Below are 21,469 nucleotides of genomic sequence, written 5' to 3'. Positions count from 1 at the left end.
ATGTTTACAAACATTTACGAAAGCAAACAAACCTTGAAGCTGGAAAATTTGAATGTTAATATATAATACTAAAAGAAGTGGAAAACACTCAAACCCAACACGTACATGTATTTTCCGAGGAGTCTACACATACTAGCTCCGTGTCCGACCAAAGACGTCCCGCCTACCCCTGCATGCATCGTTCCCTCGGCTCGCTTTGCATCTTGAGGGATGAGGATGAGAAAGGCTGGACCAAAATAACCCTGATATGTTCCACCGCAGTAACACTAACCACACTGATGGCCTCTGCACAGTTCTTTGTCATTTAAGGCATTTTTAAGCATCTTTATCTGTTGGCTCTGTTGCTGCTCTGCTTTGAGTTCATGATCATATCATTTAGTGGAAAAACCACATATAAAAAAGGGAATAGGTTGGAGGTCTGTGTGCAGGGATCCTGCTGTGCCACTGCAGAATGTGAGCAGGATAAAACAACCAGTCTGAAAGGGAATGGCAGTAGCAAATAAGCCAAGGCTGATGACACAAGCTTGTGTCACTCTTTATGGATGCTACAAAAATAAAAATAGATTGATTTGGTTCGCAGATGTTGAGCTTCATTTTTGCAATTCAAATGTATGGGCCCCGGTTAAAAATGGATTCTTCTTCAGGCCAATAGTATTGAGCTCATTTGGCTGTTTTTATGAGCCAGCATTTTATCAGCCTATCAACTCAAACCTAAACATTTTAAATCTCACCGAGCATGCTTTAGATATTTCTTCACCTGCTCTCAATGCTCCCCCTTCCAATTTCCTATTGATCTCTCGTAGCCAATGAGAATGGTGGAAAAAGTGATGTCCACAGAACAGCAGCCGCATGCAAGAATTTACCCGGCAACAAGGACACACAGAACACAGAGTGATAAGCAGCCATCAAAGCAGTTCAAGCAACTGTTCAAACCCCATTAATTAATGAGAATAACAGCAACTCATTCATTCATCCACTGACTCTATCAGTCAGCTGTACACCTTTCAGGCGTCTTAGTGAATACCTGGTGGTGGTAACTGCCCTCCCTTCGATATGAAGTCTAAACAGGGAAGAGAGGGAAATGGTCAGGAAAGGGTTATTATAGAACAGAATAGAATAGAATAGAATAGAATAGAAAACAGGTGGATAGGGGAGGAAGGAATGCATCAAATGTTCCGGTTTTGGCCATCACTCTAATCTGGGTTAATAAGGCTGTATTCACCGAGTTCAGAATGAAACAAGAGTAGCAAAACAATCAAAGTAGGATACTTCTGACATGCCTACCATGTCGAGCTATAAAAAAAAAAATGTGTATTTCAATTTAAGAAAATATGTTGGACACTTTTTTAAGTGAAAGATCACTAAACACCTCATGCTATGGTGAGTTTTACCCGCGGCAAGAACATTCAATGTGTGAAAAAAGGAATTTTAGCTCATCTCCCTTTAACGTGGCAGTCTGCTTTATTATGGACTGTCCATGGAAGGTAGCTGGGTGGGGCTTTGCACTTACACCCAGATATGTTTGCCTGAGATGACCATTGTAGGGATATCAGCTCCCTTTGATATCATAAAGAGCAAAGAGTAGGAAAAATTATAAACCAAGGTTATTCAAACCTATTTGGTTGGAAAAGCAACAATAAAAGGCAAACTTTTACACTTTCCCTCCACCTAACACAGTTTACAAACCCCTGGAAACTGTACTTATGTGCCACATATGTACCACTTTATAACAACATTATAGGCAAATGAAGCTTTAGTTTTATCCAATAAAGTGTTTTTTCTCATTTCTTACTATTTGGTGGGTACAGAAGTTTTAGAATTGAATTTATGGCCAACGCTATATGATGAAATATCTGCAATCAGTCAGCGTTATCCTATAATGTGCACATCCGTAGCCGACTGTGGTGCAAACGGGCTGCAATGAATTCAAATAATGGAAATTATCTGCAGGCTTTTCCAGTAACTCAGTGAGTCACTTCGCTTTGTTTTGGGCTGTGAAATGTGAACATGGTTCACGTGGATTTACAACCAGCCACATTCCGTAAGTCAAGTCAATGCATGTGCTGGAGTGGAGACCTAATGATGATATCGAATTTGAACTTAAAGGCGATCAAATTCTGAACACCCCCTGCAAGAATTTTCTGAAGAAATAAGGCTGGCAGGCTCGCTGCTTGTTTAGCACTTAACTGACTGCAGTGACACCAGCAGCTGTGGTTCTGGCATCATGTGCTGCACGGTGTCAACCTGACCCGATCAAACCCAGCTGGTAGCAATCCATAACAAACATGCCCATTGCAAATGATTGACTTTTACTTAACCTCACATTGGCTCATGTTGGCTGAATGCTATTATTGTGAAAGGGCCAACATTACCCTAAGGTCCACTTCCAGCACAACAGGGCCTGCCCATTTCCTTTTGGTCATTTGGTCTTTGCAGCATGCATGATTAGCAGTAACCATGGGCTATTGGGCAGTGAGAAAACAAATGAGTAATTCCGGGACAGATGGGATTCATTTTTCTGACCTGAAGGAACGGCTTAACACACTCGTTACTCTGCGCAGTTTGTCACTCATAACAGGGTTATGTAATATTTTAGAAGATCCCATTTCTGGTATTGGGATTTGTTAAAGTGAAGCAATGACATTTAGATATTTTAGGTTAATTATTTTTTCCTCTTCTGCTCTAAATACTGCAACAGTTGAGCTGCAGTATTTATAGCAGGAGGGGAGAAAGGAGCAGAAAAAGCAGCAAAGGGAGAGAAAAAGTGGACAGACACAAACACAAAGGGCAATAAATAAAGGCAGGAGAAAGGGATAAAATCTTACCTTGGATCGAGTTTTAAAGGTCCTGAAGGCGCCCGTTTTAAAAAGGACCCTGTTTCTCTTACACAGAATGAAGGCCACCATCCCAATCACCACCATCAATAAGAAGAGAGGCGTCAGAACGGCCATGATCCACAGGTTGCTGGGCGGTGTCTTTACCACAGCTGCACACGAACACAAATGGGTTCAGTCATTAAAAACAATACACTGTATAACAAGTTAATTAAATATCTTTACAAGAGCTTATTAGGTAAACTGATTCAGGCGGTTTTCCCAGATGCCTCATTAACAATCTCTTTTCCACCTCCATGGTTTTCTTCTTGGACTTCACTAGCAAGGCTATGCATGATTCACAGCTCAAAATATGCTGGACATTGATGCTAAGCCACTGCCTGAAACAAGGCAACATCTGATTGGCTCCTCAGCACAAGTAAAACAATTTAAACAGCAGGTGGGTGTGGCTTCTGCATAAGACCCAGAGGTTTTAAGAGAGAGAGACGTGGCACTGAATTAAAATCACACAGTCAATGCTGTCTGCCAGAGATGAGCATATTAAAGACATCACTACTCTATGACGTCATAAAAAGCCAGGAGTATAAGAAGCTGTGGGAAAATAAAGCGTGTAGAGAGTCTGAAGCCTGAGCTTTTAGATGACAGGGATTGCTTGTTTTGAATGTATATCCAATATCAAAATCAGGCAACAACTTCAAGTTCACCAGAGTTTTGAACTAATAACGCATTTCTCTGAGCTTCTCTTCAACACAGCAGTTTACCAAATGGATGCATCTCCATTACAAGAATTAATGTAGATGGTTTCCACTGAGGCCATGAAAGCAAAGCAAATTAATTTTACAGGAACACTGTGTTCAGCTCCCTGCCCAAACACTGTGTGGAGGAGCTGTGAAGGGCACACGTGGTTGTTGGTGTCTTTCCAGTTTCTGTATAACTCAGAGGGAGAAAAGGTAAGGGGGAACATTTTGTCCTCTCCAGCACATACAATACAAACAGTAGTTACTCAAAGAAAACTGACCTGAAAAGCATATCTAACTACAGCGTCTTCTTAATTTAGAAAATCCTGTTATGCGTTATTTTATTTCTATTTCATTCAAAGCTCTTTTAGATGCTGAGTATAACTGAAAGTTAATTTAAACCCAAATGTCACAGTAAGCCAACACTGCTGTGCCCAAGTTTAGCAGATCTCTCCTAAAGAGGAATGTTTTAGCAGTGTGGGGTCTCTACAACTGCTACTGAATGAGAAATGTGCTCTGTGAGTTGATTCTGCATCTATAATATCTCACACTGACAAGATTTGTGTTAATATTCAAAGAAAAAAAAGGTCCACGTACTTCATTGCTCCTATTTTTATGCTAATTAATTCTAAATTCTAGACTAAAAACTGCAAGTGTTAGAACAAATGGGAACAGATCTTTTTTACACCAGACATTTTGACTTGTCACAGCAGGAAAAGCACTTAATGAAACATTAATAACTTAATGGAGTCATCTTTCACTCTCTGCCATAAAGTGATCCCGTAAGCCGTGACAGTGAACCAGCATGCATGACAGTAGAGCCGCTCCAAAGTGAAATGCAGCCGTCATTAATCCGTCTACTGTGCAAAAACATCAATAGTTGATCAATGTGTACTTGGATTACACATTTCAACTTTGACAAATTATGCATTCATTTAGGAACTTTACATCAAGGATTTAAAACAACAGATCAAAATTTACTATACCAGCTGCAATTCCTAAGCAGGTAACTACAGAGAGCTAAAATCACTGCTTGTAAAACTAGATTTTCAGCCTGATGAACACCCGGAAAAATTTTAACAGCTGCTTTTTTAACAGGCTGTGAAGCTTGTGTTTGTCCCAAAAACTGCACTTCCACCTCAATAAGCTGTGACAAAACCAAAAAAATGGAACAAACAACCAGCAAACCTGTTTTGAAACTCCTTACATTATCTTTCTTGTCAAAACTTACACTTATTACATTGTGTATTTAATTCTTTAAAAAATACATTTTATTATAGTCAAAGGAGCTTGCAAAGAAAAGCGTCTGGACTTCTTTAAGTTGCTTGAAGACGTTTCACCTCTCATCCGAGAAGCTTCTTCAGTTCTAAGGTCAAATGGTGGGGAGTCCCAGATTTAAACCTAGTGGGAATATCCCCCCGCAGAGGGACAAAAGGACCCCCTGATGATCCTCTAATCGCCTGAGCCAAGGTGTGAAACTGGGTGTGGGTCCCAATCAGCCAGGGTTTCAGGTGAGCTCGTTGTGAAACCTGGCCCCACCTTATCATGCGAATTCCTGAGGTCAGATGGCCCAGGATGTGAGTGGGCGTTAAGGCGTCTGGGGAGGGAACTCATTTGACCTTAGAACTGAAGAAGCTTCTCGGATGAGAGGTGAAACGTCTTCAAGCAACTTAAAGAAGTCCAGACGCTTTTCTTTGCAAGCTCCTTTGACTACGATGACCTGGATGACTGAGAACCTTCACAGACACCTTTTATTATATAAATATTCTTGTAAACACTGTGGTTATATATTTAGGTTCTGAACCTGTTTGTTGTCAAAGGAGCTTGCAAAGAAAAGCGTCTGGACTTCTTTAAGTTACTTGAAGACGTTTCACCTCTCATCCGAGAAGCTTCTTCAGTTCTAAGGTCAAATGGTGGAGAGTCCCAGATATAAACCTAGTGGGACTCTCCACCATTTGACCTTAGAACTGAAGAAGCTTCTCGGATGAGAGGTGAAACGTCTTCAAGTAACTTAAAGAAGTCCAGACGCTTTTCTTTGCAAGCTCCTTTGACTACGATGACCTGGATGACTGAGAACCTTCACAGACATACGAACCTGTTTGTTGGAAGCTCATAATTATGCTATAAATATACAGTTAGTATTAAGAGGCCCACTTGTTATTTACCAAATTGCACCCCACTATGGTTTAAGTTGATAACAACACTACACTATTAATTTAGCATATATTTTGTGAGCATACTTAGTAGTTAGCAACTGTAAGAGGAGAGGTAACAAGGAAAGCAATTATTGTATCAACTCTAGTTCACAAATTTACAAATAAAGTCCTTCTACATTTTGTTTTGTTTTTTATCACAAAGATACACACAATTTAAGGCTAATGTTAGTGTTATACTACAGGCATGAAAAATTAAGCCAAAGTCCTAAAAACTGCAGTTTCTGAAGTGGCCACTTGAGCCTGGCTTCAAAAATGAGTCTCCACAAAAATGCCCATATTTACAGCGATGCATGTTTACAGCCTGATCCAAACAACAGTTTTGATCTTTATAGCCAATATGTCATAACTAGTCTATGCTGGGATAATTTATAACTTACCAGTTTTGGTAGTTTTTGACTGTAAAGCCTGCTAGGCCTAGCTTGCATCCTAGCTAGCTTTCTGGCTACAACAATCAACATGGTCATGGCCAAAAAACTGACACTTACATTTTGTTACATTAAAATAGCTTTGATGCATAGTGACACTGGGATAAATAAAGCCCTCTTTTGTGTGACTTGCCTGGTCCCTGATATTCATGATATATGACAATGTAACTGAATACTGGAGGAGTATAATGAGAAGCTTACGTTCAGCCTGGACTTGTACAAAGTATCCCAGGGTCAGAGCCATGGTCTGGGAGTCCAGACTGCTCAGTGTCTTAGCAGCTGTGGTTCCAGAGATGGGTGCTCCATTCAGCTGGGCATAGTAGGTCATCTCTGCTGGGTTCTTGGGACCGGGAAGTCTACGCATGCTCACCATCTGCAAGAGAATGGGGATGTCATAAAACCTTGAGTAATATGAGAAAAAAATGTTTTACCGCAGTTTATACTGATAAAACATATTATATGGCAAGATTTAACACAAAATCCAAACTCTCTTTCTCTCTACCGAGCAAAGGATTAAAAATTCTTGCTGGTGGCCCAATCAAAACTCTGAATCAGCTCAGTTGCTTTAATCAAGTCGAGCATTTGGTGGAAGATAACTACACTTGGGGAAGACACTCGAGGATAACTGAGTCACTTGAAATCTCAATTTCCTTTCATCATACATCAAACACCATTTTTAATTTGACAAACATTACACGGTTTAATAAAGTCCGGTAATTTGATTTTGTCATAAGAAGAAGGGATGTGTGTTATTAAATGGCTGGATGATTTCTCCACTGGCTACACCCCGCACCACCCTTTCTGTCTCTCTCTGCCAGCCTCTCCCTCCTCCACTTTGCAGGCGTAAAACCGATCATCCATGGCAACCATAAAACCTTACGGGTGTGTAAGGCATAAGGCCCAGGAAGAGTCAAACATTGTCTTAATTTGCACAATATGGAGCACTGGAGCCGGGAGGTGACAAATACACAAAATGTCATATACACACACACACACACACACACACACACACACACAGGGTTTTACTAGAAAAACACAATGAAAATTAACTTACTGGCACTTGAGACCTATTTATGACAAATTTAAGACTTTATTTAAATATTTGGGTACTGCTTTTAAAGGTTTGACATTGTAGTGTGTCTCAGTTTTCATAAAGTTTGCCCTTTCCATGTCAGTTTTCTGGCAGCGTACTTCATGCTCCCCTGCAGCTTATGCGCTCAGAATATCAGCATTCTTGAACGCAACAACAGTTTTGAAACCCGTCCCCGCTGACTACTGTCAGTAGCGCTGTCCAGGGTGCTGAATCTGGAGCTGTCCAGGGACACACAGACATTCACAAATAGTAAGTTTGCCATTTCCCAAAGCCCTGAAGGGGGTTCAGGGAATGATACTGACACTATGTTCATTGATAGTTCTTCCAGGGCAAATGTGAATGTTATTTATTACATTGAAATTTGATACACCCATTTTGCATGGCTTAGAGGGAGGGGAAACAGAAACTTAAAACTCAGGATGAACAGAAGAACCAAGATTTTTGATTATTATGAACTGTGAGTGGTGTAAAGCTACCAAAGTGTAATATAAGAACAAAATTATGTTGCTTGAAATTATCATAGTAGGTCCTCTATATCAGCGGTCCCCAACCTTTTTTGCGCCACGGACCGGTTTATGCCCGACAATATTTTCACGGACCGGCCTTTAAGGTGTCGCGGATAAATACAACAAAATAAAACTAGTACAGGTACCAAAAAAAAGAAGATTTATTCATAACACACGTGAAAAGACCCAGGAAAACCGAGTTAACGATAAAAACGATAACAAAATAACGCTGAAAACCTATAAAAACCCTGAAAACCATACATTTCACACCTGAGCCTCAACTCTCGCGGCCCGGTACCAAACGACTCACGGACCGGTACCGGTCCGAGGCCCGGGGGTTGGGGACCGCTGCTCTATATCACCACTTTGAGCATCGTTAGTACAGCAAAGACATGTGTAATGTGAAATACAGTAAATTACAGATTGTATAAGCAGAGTGAAGGAATATCAAAGACAACCATGACTATAATTATCGTTATATTTTTCCAGTAAATATACATATTAATTCGTTTTTGAAGCACAGAAAGGAGTTTAGAAACCAGATTCTACTGTGACCTTCTGAGACTCTGTCCCACATTTTCTGGAAAAAGGTAGATGTCTACAGACCGAATGTGAAATCCCAATACCTAGAGCTATCTTAATAAAAGATTAAAGCTAAACCTGAATCTCTAAAAAATAAACTTGAGTAGGTGAACACTGTGTACCAGTTTCTAAATACAAAAGGTGATGAAACTTAGAGGTGCAAAGTGTTTTTCTTCCCGTATGGAGGAAGCAGAAGACGCCATCATCACAGCCACACACTGAGATCCACAAATCCCATTTCCACCTACCTGTATGGTGTAGCCCCCCACAGTGGTGGCCCGCCGGGATCTCGCCGTCCGAGGGCCCTGCCTGCCAGCCACCAGGAAGAGCTCAGCTAGCCGTTGCTCCATAAGACTGGCAAAGCTTTGGTAGTTGACCTCCAGGGAGGAGCTGTCTACATCCTGGATCACTGTGAGTCGAGACAAGAGAGGACAGAGGAGGGATTTTGAAGGCGGGGTTTTCAGGCAGTCAAAGAGAAGAGAAACCGGAGACAAGTGAAGAGATGGAGGACAGGAAGGAAAATACAAACAGGACAAGAGCAAAGGGAGGAAAAGAGAAAATAGGTGTGAGGAGGTGATAAAGAGAGAGAATGAGAATGTAAAGAGAAATTAGCTGAAGACAGTATTGATACTTGAGAAGAAAGAAGGAAAATAGATAAGAGAAACAAGCAGACAGGAGATGAGTGTGCTATCAGAGAGGACTGGGTGATTGTCCCTTCAATTTAATAGCTGATCATCTTGAAACTTCTATCAGGGCTACAGCGGCACACAGATCAAACAGTCTGTCTGTATCACACACACACAAACATATAAACAAACACACACGCACAAACAGATGAAGGTGCTTGCATCAATCTTGATCTTGAGTGTGCGCCTCTTACTAGAGGCCATAAGTGAGATGAAGCCGTGGACAGACACACAGACACAGACACAGACACACACACACACACACACACACACACACACACACACACACACACACACACACACACACTTCAGAATCATTCACACCCGGCCGTGATGTGAAGTGATCTCTCCCTCTGCCCCGGTCAGGAAGCTGTGAATTATACATCAATAGGTTTTCCCGGGAACAGAGCAGCTAAAGGCACTCTGACACGGAGAGCTTAAGCGGGCGAGGGGGGGAGGGTGCAAAGGAAGGTGGGAATGGGGGGCGCTCAAGAGGAGAGGAAAGGAAAATGTAAAGATCCAATACCATTGTGCTGAATTGCACAACAGCACGCGGCAGGCATTTAACTAACTGCTGTTTTGTCCAATCAATGCAGCTCTTGATTACCACTGATCACCAAGCAGCACCTCAGTCCATGTCTGTGTCTGTGCGCGCAATTTACCTGTTATGACCCAGTAGTTCTTGGTTGCTGCAGATGTGTTGAGATTATGGTACTCAAGAGCTGGAGACAGACAGAGACAGAAATAGGGGGTTAGATTAGATTAGATTCAATTTATTGTCTTTGATAAGGTATCTAACACAAACAATGAAATGCAGTTTGGCATCTAATCTGAAGTAAAACAATAACAAAATTCATAGAAATACGAGAAAGTCTCATTTGAGTCTTTTTACCATCTAAAATTTACTTTGGGATATTTTTTAGTATTTTCTAAAGATACACACATGCAGACCAGAACTTCTGATTTTGGATGGAGCTCCTTTCTATAAATAATACCACTGACAGTTCCCTAAGATCGTATTTTTATTTATTTATCTATTTCTGGTGTACACTTTTATGGCGTGAGTTGCAGTTTTTTGTTTTTAAACTCAGGCTGTTGAACCCATGTGGAACAGAAATAGAAAAAAATCCTTTGTTAAAGGTAACGTTTGAAAACGTTCACCCCTGGATGTCAGTAGATCGTATACTGCAGTCAACTGAATTGTTTTTTCTTAGCCCTCCCAATTCAAATGCATAACCCTAGCAATGATAGCCACTGTAGTAAAAACATGTTTTAGTCTTCCAAGAGAGATTAAATTTGCAGTATTTTTACTTTTTCACCCCTGAGTCACCTCAAAAACCCTGGACACCATTCATCGGTAGAGAGTGTAGGCTGTCAGCCTGCTGTTTACCTCAGCAGTAAACGTCTATTTACTCTGGAGGAGGCTGTAAAACCTTTTGAAAAGAGTCTAATATGAATTAATGAGTCAGTGAAGCTCACTGCTGTCTGATGAAAGCGATACTAAGATGAGTTTTTGAGGATATCCCGAACTGTTTTTTGCCATTATTAGTTAGCCAGCCTTACTGAATCTTTCTTTAAATTACCTCTAAGATTGTGGGCTCAGCGAATACGATGTGAGAATGTAATCAACCTATTTATCAGAGAGAAACTCTGATTTTTAGGACATCAGAGCCTAACATCAGCTGCTACAATGTTAGCATATAACCAGCTGTTATTGTTGTTGTTGTTTTGCAAGCTCTTGTCACCTGGCAGGAGACCGGAGGGTCACATGGCTAATCTGTTGACACTAAATGATTGTGACAATACTGATAATAAATTTATGGACATTTTCGTGTGTTAGAGCCCTTCAGAAGAGGTTTGAAATGAGCAAGGATAGAGAGCAGTGGAGGAGAAAGACATAATGAGAAAGAGATGATATAAATATATATGTATAAATGTCATATAGCCATATATAGTTTGAACAAGATATATTATGATCTTTTAAAAGTTACTTATAAGGCGTACTGCATATGTGGCCCGCTTCTCGTGAGGTCTGTCTTGGCTACTTTAATAAACATAGCGGGGAAGCAGGTAGTTTCCACGATCCAGTGCCCAATCCTATGTATTTTAATAGATTATTAAATCTATTGGTGTTGGCCAGAGGGGCCGATGGCGCGATATGGCAGCCTCGCTTCTGTCAGTCTGCCCCAGGGCAGCTGTGGCTACAACTGTAGCCTCCACCAGTGTGTGAATGTGAGAGTGAATGAATAGTGGAATTGTAAAGCGCTTTGAGGGCCCCGAAAAGCGCTATATAAATGCAATCCATTATTATTATTATTATTATTATTATTATTATTACTTCCAAGTTTATTTTCCCTGGTAACAATTAAATCATAATTAATAAATAATTGAGCTACACATCTCCTCTGCTGATGTACTATAATTATTACACAGCAGTGTGCGTGCAGGTCAGGTTTCATTATCTGCTTTGATTTCCTTTACCTCTCACGTCTACACTAGCCTTCAGCCTTCCTTCCCGCTCGCATGCTTCTGTTAGCATCTCACTCTCTGCTTGTTTACCTGTCAGTGTATTCATTTCCTAAAACGCCGGCTCCTTTCTGTCCACCCGGCCGTCTCCTTCTGCTTTTATACACACACATCATCACTCCCTCAGCCTGTCGACCTCTTTCTGTGTCCTGTTCATCCGTCAAGCTCTCCCTCCTTATTTCCCATCTGCCTGTTTCACCATCTGTCTCCACCTAACTCCTCTGAGCTGGCTGCTTGCCGAGCATTGAGTGTTTAGCCTGAGTCAGTGGCATTACATGATGCAGTAGCTGTTATCAGCCCGCGTCCTGTCTGCCTGACGTCTCTGTATCTGAACGAGTTCATATTCACTGCGCTGTCCTCTCGAGTTAAACAAGTTCGCGTAAACACATAAGACAATCCGCACCGAAGTGTGAAAGTTTAGACTCATTCACTTTGAGAACCTGCTCAATGTGCAGATGACTCCAGCGCTCTGATTTCATCAACACAACAGCTGGAAAAAAAGAGGAAGAAACTTGAAGAGGAATCAGATGAAAAAATAAAAGCAAAAAGCTACTTCTACTATCTAGAAAAATGCCATTTCTCAACAAGTGTAATATTATTGCCTGTGGACTATTTTCACCTGTAGATTGACATATTATCGAGTGAGCATTTTCCATAGGCTATATATAAAAGACAGATGCAGCCATCCTCACATTAACACTGTCACTTTAAAATGTGACAAAGAGCTTTATGACAGTAATCATTTTGCTTCTCTGAAGCCAGATGCTACGAGTGAGTGGTGAAAGTAACTGAGGAATTGAGGGCGCTGTGTTGTTATCAGCAACCAGAGTAAGGGTTTAGACACAGAGGATAGTGAGCAGATTGGCATCTATTGGATTGTTTTAATTGAACTAGTTTCTGCATTCATGGTAATACATGGACATGTGTATACTTTTTTAGCCTCAGTTTCATCTGTTTACCTTATGAACACAGACATGGAATTCTTTCTCATAATATGAAACCTAAAATCTTTTATTTCTCTGTTTTATTTCTATCAATCGCTCAAGCCACACCTGCTCTGATTGAATCCAGGGGATGAAGTGCTTTATATTCTGAACAGCAAGTTTGTTTGAGGGAAAACAAGGATTCACAAAGAATTGCATCATTTGTTTGACTGACAGCTAAAGCAGCACGATATAATAACCACGTGAGATCAAAGCTCCCTCAGATGTACGCTGCCAAAATTCAGTCACGCTAACCTATAGTTATGCACAGAAAGTCGTTGTTTTGTTTTTTTTTTCAAAATTAATCTCAGTTTAGACAACATTATAATGAGAATAATTTAGACCTCTCACTGACCTGAAGGTGAGGATACACACCAAAGCAAATGCAGACAGGCTCAAACACGCACAGTCATTCCCTATGGCAGCTAATTAAATTCACATTACACATGCCTTCACTGCTTTACAGGCACGCAGCATACTTTAGCCTGTACTTTGAAGAATAATGAAATACACCTGGTGAAAGATTAAAAAATATAATTATACTATAAGGTTGCCCTTTAATCCTCAAAAATGCAAACACTTAAATGACTATATGCTCCTCTGTGTGCAAACAGACTGTTCATATGAATCTCAGTATAACTATAGTTAATTTTTCTGACCAATACAGTGACCTGCATATGATCATTTCCACCCATTTGTTCATTTAATTATGTTTTTAGATTATTATATACAAAACCATTCGCTCACTGTTTCCCTAGACAAACGTGCTGCTTTTAAGAGAACAGACACTGTTTCCGTGGTGATGCCAAGTGGGTTTGCATGTGACTATGTGAAGTGTGATGTTTGAGCCCTTTGGGTGTTGAGAGCATGCACAAATAGATACTAATCTAATCTCACCGGGCTAAAATTAGCTCATTCGGGGGACATGGTCAACAGACTGCCGATGGCACGATTGAGATGATCGGAGCTGTACAGCTGTTTGCCCTTTCAAAATCTCACAGATGGCAGTAGAGACAAGACCGGAATACAAACAGAGCTCCTGTGGCTCACCTTTGGGGTCTATGGTCATTTACATATGTTTGTAGAGTCTGCGTCAGCTACTGCAATAATTAATGTTTACCGTAAAGATCTTCCGGAGTTGCACTGTTTTTTGGGTTGTTTTTTTTTAACTGAATGAAACACTTGAAGTGACAGAGGTGACTGCAGGTTATTCATTTGAGTAAAGAACACAAATTACTCTATAGTACCCTAAAGTGGCCTTTGTCAAGGTAATGCTTCATATAGTCAGGTAACTTAATCATTTCTTTAAGTTGTTACCAGCTTCCTGTAGTCTACCTACCTTCAGGTATTTGTAGCTAAATATATAAATACATAAATGCAAATAAAATACATTTAAATTCAATTTATTTACAGGGGAATTACCTTACCCTCAGTCATGGGCTGTATTAATAATAATGACAAGCTGAAATAATTATTTCCTATATGACTTTATCAGTCCATCACATTTCTTTTGGCCCACTCCTTCCAATGTTGCTTCACTTCATTAAGTCCTGCAGGCATTAGTTTATGCACGCCTCTCTTAGGGCCAGCCTTTCATTCAGGCTTAAGTCTGGGCTTTGGCTGGGCCACTGCAGCACCTTGATTCTTTTCTTTTTCACACACTCTGTTGCATATCTGCTGCTGTTCCTGAGATTTTTGTTCTGCTGAATGACCCATTTTTTCCTTAGCTTTAGCTGTCAGCCAGATGGCTTCAGATTGAACACTTTGGTATACAGAGGAGTTCATCATCAGCTCAATAACTGCAAGATTCCCAGATTGTGTGGCTGCAAAACAAGCCCAAATCATCAAACGAAGATTGACAACAGCCCTAAATGTTTCCCACTTGTGAATAATCTTTCTCACTCAACTTCAAATTGTTTTGAAATTACTTTATAAGCCTTCCCAGATTATTGCTGATGTTTTTCCTCCTTGGCATTAAAACAGACCTGAACGCTCCAGATGAGCAAGCTGCCAAAACCTGCGCTTTTATAGAGGTGGGCACATTTGCTCATGATCAGTTAATCAAGCGCATTTCATTAGCAGAACCGGTCTGCTACTTACCCTCTTAATTCCTATGTAAGCAGTGTGGATGCACTTTCACAGAGTCCTATGCAAACATTGTTTTGTGTGTTTCTGTTTTATTCTTCTCTGTAACTAAACAGTTTGACCTCTTTCTGTTAACATATATGTGATAAAAGACCATCACTCTTCTTGAATTAGAAAAAATATAAATATTGCAAGGAAAGCCTTAGGTGAGAGCTCTTTGAAGTGTGTGGGGAAAAAATGAGTAGCACCTTGCATTTTGTAGGAGTACCTAAAATAATCTTACTGTTTATGCAGAATGCTGCTAATGTCACATTATAGCAACCATAAAAACCATAACAAATAATGAGAGTTTTTAGTTAATTTAACTGCAAAATAATAAGTAAAAAAAGCATAAAATATAGCATGACATAAATAAATAAATAACATTAAAACTCTACTGCATTAAAGTAGTTAGTTACATTTCTACTGCTCCTATCCATGCTTTCATTCACTCGTCTCATTTTTGCTGCAGGACACGCGTCACAACACCAGATGCTAAAGGAAAAATGAAACCCCAGCAGGTTTGATTAAACAGCAGAATCTGATGTTCTGATAATGAGAATGGAATAACTGCATCACTCATGATATTCTAGAAAATGCCTCTTATCAGTGTTACCCAATCCTTAATTCCCCCGTAGAGAAGCAGGTCAGACATTTGTTATGTCACGAAACATGCAACGCCCTGCAGTGAACTCACTGGTTCTCAGTAGTCAGCGTTCACGAAGGTACCCCTACATATGCCATGTCAGTTTCAGACCAGCAGCACAAAGCAGCACAGATTAAGTAAAAGAACAATGGTTATGTAAAGACTAAAGGAATTAGCGTGAAGAGACTCACAACTGCTTTATGGGAAGAAAACAAACAAGAGCATCATCTTCTGACGCCTCTTTCTGCTCTGCATGTGTTCGATCGTCTTGTGTCAATACTGATATCCGACACGGGCAGTCCTCCACTCTGCCTCCAACCTTTGTCTAAGTCATGTTCTGCACCCATGTTCCCTTCCTGCTGCTTAAAACCTGACAAAAATACACATGGATGTGGGAACCATCTCTGTTCTTGTTGTGTTTTCATTCCAGCCTTGCCAGCATGAGTGTAACACTCTAGCAAGTCATAAAAAATAAATAAAAACATTCCCTGATATTTTCTTGGTTTCGGATTTTTGAGGCAGATATACAACATGTTCAAACCTACCTCAAATTTACCTCTGGGTGATATATTGATTAAAGTGGAACAGAGCAGGGTAAATAAAAAATGTAACGTATTTATTTATTTGAAGTTCTTCTCAGTAGGTGATGAAGATACAAGCAAAACAAAAACTACAAAGTCACCTTTTCAGCTATAAACTATCCCTGACAAATCAGAAGAGGCTCCTTCTGATTTGTCAGAATGAACTAAAAAAAAAAAAACACAAACAAAAAAAAAAAAAAACACCCATTAGGGCAATATAACGTCAAGTCAGTATAATGTCAAAAGCAATCTTGCCAAATCGGGCCAAAGTTTGAAATGTCACTCCTAAGTCTCGTACAATGGCAGCTGTGGATGAGGTTGTTTTTGATAGTGTTATAATAAGCTCTGGCACAGTGCATTGACATATACAGCTAAAGTGTTGCTGCGACATTTAACTAAACATTGCAAAGCGTGAATGTAATATTTCTTAATATTTTCTAAATTGTCAGAGCAACATGCCTCACCCGATGATGAATTTCTCATTTTAATTTCCCCTTGCAGCCCTTTATAAAAGATTAGAAATGCATCATAATCATCCAGCCGTGACTCTGAGGAGATGGCTTGAAGGTAGATCAAGTGAATGAGTACTGAGCACCCTAACTGAACTCTAATTTACTGGTTATACATCATTTATTCTGAATTAGACTGTTCTAGCCAACTCTTTGTGTGCTGCACAAACTGACAATCTCAGTGATTAATAATGAAATACTAAAAACCGCAATTCGTCCAATGGCCACTTGAGGCTGGCTCCAAAAGTGAGTCAATTTGCTTGTTAAATGCAAAACTAACACCATTAACATCATGTTTCTAGCCTGATAGGCTACAATAGAGAGTTTAACCCTTCATAACAACTTTGAGTGGCGTAACTGATTTCATTGGTCGATGGCGCCAATCAGCATCACCTTCGCTAACTGGAGTGATTCTAAAAGACCTCTCGACATCATGTGCTGTTGGTGGCTTCCAACACATTCTCACTCCCAAAGCGTAACATTTTACGCTAGGTGACAAATCGTCTGTTTATTACGCTTCCGGGCACCCAACACGTCCATATATCACGAGATCGGAAAAATTAGGAAACATGAGAACTGTTTGGAATGAATCTACACATGTACATTTGTTTTACTTAAATCGCTTTGGAAAACACTATCTAAAATCATTAAAGTGCTGGTTAAGGTTAGGGATAAGGTAAGGGTAAGGAATGTGTATTACCGCGGGAGCGTCATTCTACTGGATTTCATCCATAACCCGGCGCATAGCATAAAGAACACTGAAGGTCACCTTTCACGTTCCTCAGGAAGGCCTCTGGACTTGACAGGTCGTCACTACATTACGCCTCGGGAGTGAGAACGGGCTCTGACTTTTGGAGCATTTTTAAAGGATTATCTGAATACATGTATGGCTTTTTTGTAGTGCAGATCAGCTACAAAGTTTAACTTCACCTGTGGTGATCATTACAGTGGCTACAACCATCTTTTATATACAGTCTATGGGTACCATAAACTGTTAATGCGGTTGCTCAAAAATAGGATTCCTACCTGCAGCAAACCACACTGGAAGCGATGTAAAGCATGCTTTAATGCTCACAAAATCTGTTTCTGCTAATCAACAGGACAGATGCACTAATTAAATTTCATTACTATTTGTTCTGGGTGCCATAAACCTAAAACTTTCAATAAACATAAATGGGGAAAAATAAAACCAAAAGCGTATGGCTATCTTACAATGAATAATCAATTACTGTGTGTCAATGTACAGTATGTATGTACAGCACTTTAGCTGTAAGTGCAAAAAATAACTGAATGGATAAAAGTGTATTGAGTGTATTATGGATGCACTTACGCTCAGCGATGACCAGCGGTGGGTAGAACAGAAAGTACCCCACCAGCTCAGCAGTGAGCTGGTTGAGAAGACTGCTGGAAATTGTCCCGTTAAGTATTGAATCCTGATTTTTCACCACATACACCAGAGTGACTGAGGGGGAGTCAGGCTCCTGAGACACACTCTGGATCTGAGGATAAACACACAAGCACAAAATACATTTTATTATTTTTATTTGAATCCGCCTGTCAAATATGGTACACTATGTGCCCCATAGTCATTCTAATATTTGTCATATTAGAATGACTTCAATACTTTATAGCGGGCACACAAACAGCCAGCTACGGCTGCATGTATAATTCAAATATTCCTGCTGAAATATCTAAGCGTATCATGCCAAATGTCAAAAATCCACATAAAGAATGCATACCAGAGCTTCAGACACAGTATTACACTTTGAGTGAGCACAATATAATAAGACCTAGGTGGTGCTGTGAACCTTATGTGAATGAGTCACAGTAAACGAGTGGATGGCAATACAAGGTACGAGGGATTCCCATCACATTCCTCCATGAGTGTTAATATTTCAGAGGATAAATTATGAATGGAGCCTATATATCTGTCTCTTCATGCTGAGACCTACTTCTGATTATAATGGTGTGTGCATGTGCAGTATATCCTGCATTCATGAGGGTACATTGACAGATGGAGAGAAAGAGACAAGAAATAAGAAAGAGGAAAGAAGAGCTTCAAAAAAAACAAAAAAAAAAAACAGCTAAGGTTTGCAAAAAATAAAACAGCATTGCACACAAATGAGCTTTGATTGTGTCTCCAGTTGTTTAACAACACAGCTATTTTCTTCTTTATTTTTTTAAATTGCTGCAAAACTGTCTGACCTTTTAACAGAAAAAAATACCAGGCAATTACCACAGAAAACACAAGAAACACACGCCTGAAATAAGGTATTCGGACTAGTTATAGAGTGGATACAATCAAGAAAGCTTGTTTTCTGGTAAGTGACGAGAATTTGACTTTGTTATTCATGTAAACCTTCTCAGCATGCAAATACTGCTTATTTGTCCATCTGTTTTTTCTAATAAAAAAACGCCCCACGCAGCACCTCAACAGTGAGTGTGTTGTAGGTCTCCAGCACTTTGTCCTGAGCTTCATCAAAGGCGTTCTCCAGCCTCTGCTCCAACATCTGAACAAAACTGCAGGAGTAGATGTTGTCTGTCGGGCCAACAAACCTCAACACTGGAAAACAAACCATAAAAAACAACAACATTATTTATAGGCTGTAGTTTTAAAAACCTACAAAGTTTGACAATTTTCCCTTTGTTTTTTTTCATGAACCGGTGGTAAGACGCTTTAAAATTTTTCACTTTATGGGCAGTTAGCTCAGTAGGATGAGACATGGCCCGGGAGCCTGGGAGCCTCTTCCAGTGCAGATAGCTTTTTTACTCCTCTATCAATCAAGTGTATTTCATTTTGCTCTCATCATTAAAAGGATAAAATAAACCAATTATTGAACAAAAACTCTTTAGTTTGAAAGTCAGACACATTCATATTTATTATAACTGATTTATGGGTGGCAACCTTGTGTCCAGTGCCTCTAATGCCATACTCTGGTGATTTCTTTAGCAGAAAGCTACGTATTCAGGTACCAGCTCCAAAATCTGGCTCTTCAGAAAACAGACTATCATTTAGAGTTTAATCTGTTGTCATGGCAATGTTGTAGCTACAAATTGAATTGCTGCACCACAAGAATCATAGGAAGAGAAATTATTTAAAAACTCTTCAGCAATCCACTTCATCACGCTGCATCTAGAATCTGTATCTGGGGCTGTGGTTTAGGCATTAGTGCCCTATATAAATGTCTGTGTGATCAATAAACCTAAGCAGTGAGACACAGAAAGAGGATTATCGTCACTATCTAGAATTAGAACAACTGAAAAGAGTATTTCTATGTTAGCGTCACACAGTCCTGCACCGAGGAGGCACAGGGTAAGCAATATTGAGTCTATCAGATTACAGCAGATGTTATTAATGTTGTCGCCCTCTGTTCTCGCCTTGCACTCTTGTCTTTCTTTGCTGTTTTTAAAAAAAGCTCTGTAGCGACTGGGACAGGAGAGGTGGAAAAATATTCTGACCTAAATTCAAATGCTGTGATGCTTATGAGTGCGGGCTACATCTCTCAAAAAAAGAAAAAAAAAAAAACACTACATCATTCACTGGTGTCTTAGCCTGCAACACTGTGCAGGCGCAAACACTGCTGACCCAGTTGGTAATCTTATGCAAATGGATCTGTGGCTGCTAAATTGGCATATACTATACATTTATGGATTAAAGCTGTACAACACAGAAATGGGTTTTAATTTCTGCTTCAAGTGCCTACTTCACATCCAGGAGTAGATACAACAAACACAGCAAACATCACACTACAAGTGCTAAAGTGTGGGAATTGGCAGAGAGCTAAGAAGCCAAAAAATTGATGTTCTCAGTCGCTTAAAGCCACTATGTAGGGTTCATGAACATACACTAAATACACTGAATAGTCATAATGGTTTTCATAAAGACACTATCATCTTTGCATATAAAAGAAATCATATCTTAAATGAATAATTCTTACAAAGCACTGGCCAGTTTGGCCATTTACAGTCATGAAATACAGAACAAGTAGCTTCAACTGAAACTGTGTGTCTGATGAGACTGCTGAGAAAATGTTTTACATCTAATTAGTTGCTAATGCAAAAGTGTACATTAGATAAACAGCAGTCAAAGTTGTAATTAACACTAAAAACAGTTTTAAAGCAAAACCATAGTGGGAGCTTGCTTCCAAGGATTTTTGCACATTTTTGCATATAGTTTTATTAATTAGAAAGGAACAAAAAGATGTGGCATACATACCAAAAAATGTATGCACAGATAAAAATGCACAGAGATTTGTATAAAATGTACAGAGATATGTATCACTGTACACAAAGGTTAGGAAAAAAACTGCAATAACATGATTGGTATTTTTTAGTTTCTATGGCAGGGGGATGGATTAAACCACTATTTTACATGGAAAAATGCCTTCTCTGCCCATTAACAACTACCATCTTCAGCCCGTGAAACAATATTACTTCAGCGAAATGAAGAGAGTTTCAGAGGTGATCATTATTCTTATCCTGCCCATTATTAATATGTTTCTTTTTCATGAATGCAAGTTTAAGAAAAGGATTAATTATAGACAGTAAATTGTCTTTCCTTCTTTTCTTGGGAGAAATAAATCTCTCTCTTATTAGCTCCTCTTCATTAGTTCCATAAAACCGGAGCTGAATTTAAAATGCTTCTTGATGATCGGGCCCCATCATTTCTTAAAGACCTCATAATATCACGTTATCCCAGTAGAGCACTTTGCTCTCTTACTTGTGATTCTTGGGGTTTCCAGTGGAACCAGCTCCCAGTTTGGATTCAGGAGATAGACACTCCTTCTGCTTATAAAATGAGGCTACAAAGCTTACAGTTAGGCTGGATTCAGTGACCCTGTACAGTTCCTTAATTATGCTCGGGTTGCTGGGATACTTTCCACGATGCACTGAGAGTTCTTCCTCACCACTTTTGCCATATGCTTTTGCCATAAGAAATCATCTGACTGTGGAGGGTCTTAACTTTACAACTTAAAGTGGCTAAAGGTGCCTGCTGTTATGCAGTGCTGCTATATAAATAA

General features: G+C 39.7%; 1 protein-coding gene across 5 annotated transcripts in view; it reads right to left on the bottom strand.

Moving 5' to 3' along the window:
* Window positions 1-21,469, bottom strand: part of kiaa1549la (KIAA1549-like a) — a 112,040-nt gene that overhangs the window by 40,120 nt on the left and 50,451 nt on the right. For 4 of the 5 annotated variants that reach the window (XM_084936280.1, XM_084936281.1, XM_084936283.1 and 1 more), the window contains exons 6-12: window positions 18,878-19,011; window positions 17,779-17,947; window positions 9,742-9,801; window positions 8,642-8,802; window positions 6,414-6,585; window positions 2,826-2,986; window positions 1,025-1,060 (exon numbers count right to left, since the gene is read on the bottom strand). In XM_084936280.1, the coding sequence (XP_084792406.1) occupies window positions 1,025-1,060; window positions 2,826-2,986; window positions 6,414-6,585; window positions 8,642-8,802; window positions 9,742-9,801; window positions 17,779-17,947; window positions 18,878-19,011 (893 nt within the window). The remainder of the gene's footprint in view (window positions 1-1,024; window positions 1,061-2,825; window positions 2,987-6,413; window positions 6,586-8,641; window positions 8,803-9,741; window positions 9,802-17,778; window positions 17,948-18,877; window positions 19,012-21,469) is intronic. The other variant, XM_084936284.1, reaches the window with a different exon arrangement.

Source organism: Perissodus microlepis, chromosome 7, assembly GCF_051167445.1.
Source record: "Perissodus microlepis isolate ML-2025 ecotype Zambia chromosome 7, ASM5116744v1, whole genome shotgun sequence".
In the NCBI taxonomy this organism is placed as follows: Eukaryota; Metazoa; Chordata; class Actinopteri; order Cichliformes; family Cichlidae; genus Perissodus; species Perissodus microlepis.
Note: the sequence above shows the minus strand (reverse complement) of the source record. Positions and strands in the feature narration are given on the sequence as shown.